This window comes from Carcharhinus amblyrhynchos, chromosome 22 (genome assembly GCF_965287045.1).
Source record: "Carcharhinus amblyrhynchos chromosome 22, sCarAmb.v2.hapA, whole genome shotgun sequence".
Classification (NCBI taxonomy): domain Eukaryota; kingdom Metazoa; phylum Chordata; class Chondrichthyes; order Carcharhiniformes; family Carcharhinidae; genus Carcharhinus; species Carcharhinus amblyrhynchos.
In genome coordinates this window covers 27,067,263-27,073,350 of record NC_137345.1, presented here as the reverse complement: position 1 = coordinate 27,073,350, position 6,088 = coordinate 27,067,263, and the positions used below count along the sequence as shown (strand labels likewise).

The 6,088-nt window shown below is 35.2% G+C and overlaps 1 protein-coding gene across 1 annotated transcript; it reads right to left on the bottom strand.

The window, feature by feature from the left end:
* Positions 1-3,534: 3,534 nt before the first annotated feature.
* Positions 3,535-5,589, bottom strand: mlnl (motilin-like). The gene is made up of 3 exons (XM_080209643.1): positions 4,411-5,589; positions 4,054-4,167; positions 3,535-3,666 (listed from the first exon to the last, which is right to left on the bottom strand). Exons 1-3 carry the CDS (start codon positions 4,525-4,527, stop codon positions 3,535-3,537), a joined length of 363 nt encoding a protein of 120 aa, XP_080065769.1. The 5' UTR covers positions 4,528-5,589.
* Between the last annotated feature and the right edge of the window lie 499 nt (positions 5,590-6,088).

Sequence of the window (6,088 nt, the reverse complement as noted above, 5' to 3'; positions counted from 1 at the left end):
CTCCTTTTGAGATAAAAAGGCTGAGAGGTTATTTGATAGAGGTGTTCAAAGTCACGAGTAGAAAGAGGGAAACCTCCCAATGACAGGTCTAGAACCAGAGGACACTAATTTAAGGTTAATGTTGAAAGAACCAAAGGCAAGCAATGATGTACTTAAAAGTGTGGTGGAGGCAGAATCAGTTGTAGCTTTCAAAAGAGAATTGGATAATTATTTAAAGGAAAAAAATTGCTGGGCTACAAAGGAAAGGGCAGGGATTTGGGACAAACTGAGTTATTGTGGGGAGCTGGCATGGACATAAAGGACCGAATAGCCTCATGTACTGTAACCTTTCTATGATTCTTTATCTTAATTGCTTTTTGTGAGATCTTGGACAATATTTGCCAATTCTGCTTATACAAGTACACTCAAAATATAATTAATTGAATGTGAACTACTTTGAGACGTTTCTGAAAGGTGTGATAAGTTGCTAATTAAAATAAGTATTTTGCTGATATTTTTGTTTACTTAAGTTTCCTTTCGACTTTGTTTTTTGTTTGGTCCGTTCCCCTTTTTGGGGAGCTGCCCCTTTTAATTTGTCCTTAAGTTAATTTGAGTTTGTTTACTTGTTGGATCATCGAAGGAACTACCCTAATGACCAGTGTTTACAAGTCACCTAAAGTCATAGAGGTTTACAGCATGGAATCAGGCCCTTTGGCCAACCTGCCCTTTTTTTTAAAAACCCCAAGCTAGTTACAATTGCCTGCATTTGGCCCATATCTTCTAAACTCATTATACCCATATAACTGTCTAAATACTTTTTAAAAGACAAAACTGTACCCAAATTTGGTTTGAAAGGGGAAGGGATATTGAAGAGAAAAAGGTCTTTTTCCTCCTATAAAATTAATGAGTATTTGTATTCCTGAAACAACTTATGATTTATTTTTTGTTTCTAGCACCGCTGTGTTGACTACCAAAGCAAATTTTTGCTTATGAAGCACAAAAATAAAAATTAAAAGGGTTCAATAAAGCTGAAGATCATTACTCCCAATAATGTGAGACAAACTGGAAAACAACCACTGTCTAACTTTATTTAAATACACCTGCTTCATACATTGCTATGGATTAAAAAAAATTGTGGAAATTTAGCCAAACTGAAAAAGAATTGTGCAACAATGTGGTAGAATGTTACAATATTGACAGCACTTCAAAAGTACTTCATTCATTATAAAGTGTTATGGATGTGCCACTGTCTTCCTTTCAATGAAGATTTCTTTGTCTCATTTCCGATGTAATACATGTCTCTGCTGAGTTTGCAGGTGAAGTAGCAATCTCGGCTAGCAATTTGAAAATCAAACTTGATTCTGATTTCTAATTGTTGCAGAATGATCCTTAGAAATTAGGGTGTTTGGATATGAGGGAGAGCAAAGGACTATGCTCAGTTGTAATGCCCTGTCCTCAGAACACTCAGTGGGCTAGGCAGAGGAGAGATTGTGGGTGTGACATATGTACTGTTTTAAAATTAGAGGTTGCCCCTTATAGGGCAAAGATGAGGAGAATGGCTTTCTCTGAGGGTTGTGTGACTTTGGAATGCTATGGAGAGAATTTTCCCATCTCACCCACCATGGGAATTGTAGCGAGTGGGACACGGACCACGCAAAGGTCTACTGACCTCGGGCGGAATTTTCTGGCCTAGGGGCGAACGCAGCTGGAAAATTTATTTCCTCAGCCAGCACTGAATTGTGATGGGATCAGGAATAATGGATGTCAATTGGCTCACTAATGGACCTAATTGACATCGTACTAGTGTTGGCTGGGAATTCTGTGCCAGCCCCTTCTGCCCTTTGACTTAGTCAGAGGAGGTTTTTCCACTGCCAAAGATCTGGCACGAGGCTCTCTTGCGTTAAGTGGGCCCAGGCACCACGTTTCCCACTATGACGGGTTGCATTAAATCCAGCCCCGTATCTCAGCATAAGTCACTGTTCCCTTGAGAGATAGCAAGAAACAGGTGGAGAAGTTTTAAAATAATCCACAGAGTGAAGGAAAAATTAATCCCGAGACTGCTCCAGAATTGTTATAATTAATGCTGTATGAAGTGCATATAAGCAGAGTAATGAAACACTAGACAAAAATCATAGTTACATGCTAACTTTATTAATTACTAAACATCGCTATACGTAACAGTTTCTCACAATCTTTTTGTATTCAGGTATAGACTGTATGAATTACACATCGATATTTAACCGGTCCGATTGTTGATGTTATTGACCTGTTAAAAGAATTGAAATTGCCTTCAGTTTTTGTATATCTTTCAACACCACCTAGTCCTCAAATAATATCAAAGCCTTAAAAGTAACATTTGATTTCAAGATCATTTTAATGTGAAAAGACGAGGCGATGGCCTTGTAGTATTATTGCTAGACTATTAATCCAGCAATTCAGCTAATGCACTGGAGACCTGGATTCAAATCCTGCCATGGCAGATGGCGAAATTTGAATTCAATAAAAAATATCTGCAATTAAGAATCTATTGATGACCATGAAACCATTGTTAATAGTCGGAAAACCCATCTGGTTTAGTAATGTGCTTCAGGGAAGGAAATCTGCTGTCCTTACCTGGTCTGGCCTACGTGTGATTCCAGAGCCACAGCGATTTGGTTGATTTTTAATTGCCCTTGAAGGGCAACTAGGGATGGGCAATAAATGCTGGCTAGCCAGAGATGCCCACATCCCACAAATGAATAAAAGAAAAAGTGACAGTTACCTTAATAGACTATAATAGTATCAAAAAACTTTTCAAATTACTTGTACAGACCCTGAAGAACATCATAGGATAAACCTGAAATTTAGATTTGCATTTTTACTTCATACTGCTATCTAAAACTATTTTGGAGCAGCTCAGATCTTACCTGTTAAGAATAAATGGATTAATACTTCCACTAAATAAAAAAAAGCAACTTCATATGAATGGATTGAATTTGTATCCCATAACATATTGCTCATAACTTTTCACACTTTTGTTTTCATTTTTCTTGTACCGATTTGCTTGACAGCATTTCATTAGCAAATGGGAAAATTCTAAATGATGTATATACTCTCTGAAAAACTGGCAGGGTGACAGGTCTTATTTCCCATGTTTACTCGATTGTATCACATTTTCATGAATATTACTGATATTGTTTTTTGTATAGTTAAAGAGCATTATGACGACTGTTAACAGGGATAGAAATGTCATAAATGTCTGATGAAGATTTGACACTATTGCTTTGAGACCAAATGTGTTTTTTCCAATAAATTTAGTTGGAAATTACCATAAATGTTTTGAAATTTGCAGCTATTTAAATAAATTTGAGATATAAAGACAATAGGCTAGGTAATTTCTTATTTTATCAAAACACTATTGGATCTACTGTGTAAATGGTGAGGTGAAGACTAATTGGTTCGAAAATGCAACAACTAAGAATTACTAGAGAAATTTCATTCCTGATTTAGTTTATTGCAACATGTTCATTCAATGTTTTATGTTTTAGTTTTCTCTAAAGCCTAGGAGATGACGCTTCAAGGACTGAGTAGAACCTTACCATTTGTGCCTTCTGATAATATGTTCTTCAGGAACTCACTCAAGAGTTCTCCGTACTTCTGAGATTGTTTGGTATTCATCTTGATTCCAATTTCCAGAGGAACACAAATCTGTACAAAATTTGTAAAGTAGAAAACAGCAAAATCAGATACAAGTAGTTTCTGTGAACAATATGTGGCCTCTTCAATAGCTTCAATTTGTCTGATCTCTTCAATGTAAAAAAAACACTCTATTTGCTTCACAGACGACTAATCAGACAAAACTGAGATGTCAGGACCGATGACCAGAAACTCTCCCACTTATGTTGGGCTTACGTTGCAAAGATTTCCAACTTGATACTCAACCAGTTTGGCTATGGAATGAACACGCCTTCCTTGACCATCAAGTCTCCAAGTGGAATCAGGACTTCTGACTCAGAGACCTTTCATCAGTATAAATATCTGATCTAAAAAACAGTTTGTACAAAGAACTATACTATTATTTTTGCATTCACGTACCTTTAATACTTCTTTCATGTCTTCCATACTCAACACTTCTGATAAGCTATGTTCCTCAGATCTCTGTTGGAGGTGCACTGGCACTTCTTTCCCCTTCCTGATTCTGTCATTTTGCTTTGAAACAAAAAGGTATTGTCAAATGGCACTCCAATAACAGTAAATGAATAAAAACAAAACCAGATGTATCTTTCATGGGGCAAGATTGGACCAATTCTGGACTGCTCGCTAGCTCTTAAAACGTGCCCCTATTTATTCGGTACTTTAATATTACAAACTTTTAAAAAGCAAATGGGACAATCAGCAACTGCTTACAACACAATCAGTCAAGTATTTAAATGATATCAGTGTTTTACGTACAATCTTCTTTTGGAAGTCACTTGGGCTCAGAAAACTCAGAAACCCCTCAGTCTCTTCAGCTAGCATTGCCACAATGCAAATGACCATCAGGCTTATCATTACATTCTTAGAAATCATCTTTGCCCTGAAAAAGAAACATGTTTTTTAAAGAGTGAATGAATTTTTTAACCCAGATCAGACAGTTGGAATTAAATATTCAACACTGTGGGAAATAATTTATCCATATATCCATTCATTTATTTATCCAGATTTGCCACAATTATCATTAACAGGAGATATCAGATACTAATTTGAAACTATTAACATTAGTTACCTTTGCGGTAACTAATTATAAATGTCGTCCTCAAGCAAGATTTTTTTGGGGCAAAAAATTTAAGAAACATAATTCATTTATATTAAAGATTTCAATAAACATTCATTCAAGAAATAACTGGATTTCTATACACCTGATAATACTTAGTTTACAGCCCAAACATCACCATGTTTTACTTTCAAGTGAAGGAACCAGTAGTTCTGACTTGAAAATAACAGATCAATCTTCATTCCACCAGTGAGCAATGAGATTGGTGTTCATCCTACCCTTTAAAAAAGACCCTTATACATTGGTTTTATTTTGAAAGGATTTACTTTTTTCTGCATTTACATCCCTTCTCCACCTTCCGCTTCCAGTATGATCTGTCTACCTTTTTTCTGGATAAAATTGATCAGACGATCTTGGATTTCCAAAAGAAAAATAATACATTCTCTTTCCAGCTTTTAGGACAATTTAAATAAATGATCAGAAATGGTGCTGCGCAGAAGCCTGTCATCATGCATATGCAAAGCTCCCTTCTTGGCAGTATAAATGATAACAACTTAGCAAGAACCAATACTTCAGGACTTGTCGCTGATAAATAGATGCACTGTAAAGGGGGAAAAAATACGTAAGAGGTTAAAATCAGTATAAGTTTATGACTTGAATATAACTTCCCATAAATGTATTCATCAATTAATATATACAGTTTAAAATTCTTATAAAAATACTGACATCCAATTGTAATATTTACTGTTGTGATTTCTTCTTAGCTGAGTTCTCTGTTTTGCAGTTCTCCTTTTAAGATATATACTTGCTTGCTGGGCTTTTATACCGATGAGTGCCATTTGTTTTATTTAATGAATCTTCCTCGTACCATAGCAATATAAAGCATCACCTTCTTAAACAAAAAAACCCATTAAAATATTTTGTTTTCATAGAAACAAGTATGTTTCCTATTTTTTGTAATTACTCGGAAGATCCTTGAAATGCAATAAAAATGTAGACTATTACTTGTAAAATTGTTTCCAGAATCATATTACAATGTGCTTACAGTTAATTCATATTGATAGATTATTCAGCTGTCCCCGTTTGTGCAGTATTATTTTTATGGTCTGTCATTTTTTTGATACTAGCAATAATGTCACTGTCCAAATGTCAGGATCGATTTTTAGTATATCTTTATTCATTGCCGTTTAAGCATCATTTTGAAGGCCAAATCACATATTCAGATCAGTTTTCAGAATAAAAAGAAGACCACAAAATACTTTTTGTCTAACGAAGAGCAACATCATTCATAAAAAAATTCATAAAAAGTGACATTTGTTCATAAGTAGATTAATAAAAAGTGACTGACTTCAACTTATGATGCAAATCCAACAATGT

Excerpts from the sequence above, each read along its gene's own strand:
- mlnl (XM_080209643.1), bottom strand. The coding sequence starts at position 4,527 with ATGATTTCTAAGAATGTAATGATAAGCCTGATGGTCATTTGCATTGTG. Across the intron at positions 4,168-4,410 it reads GTGACTTCCAAAAGAAGATT|CAAAATGACAGAATCAGGAA; the intron begins GTACGTAAAACA and ends TTTGTTTCAAAG. Across the intron at positions 3,667-4,053 it reads ACATGAAAGAAGTATTAAAG|ATTTGTGTTCCTCTGGAAAT; the intron begins GTACGTGAATGC and ends AATTTTGTACAG.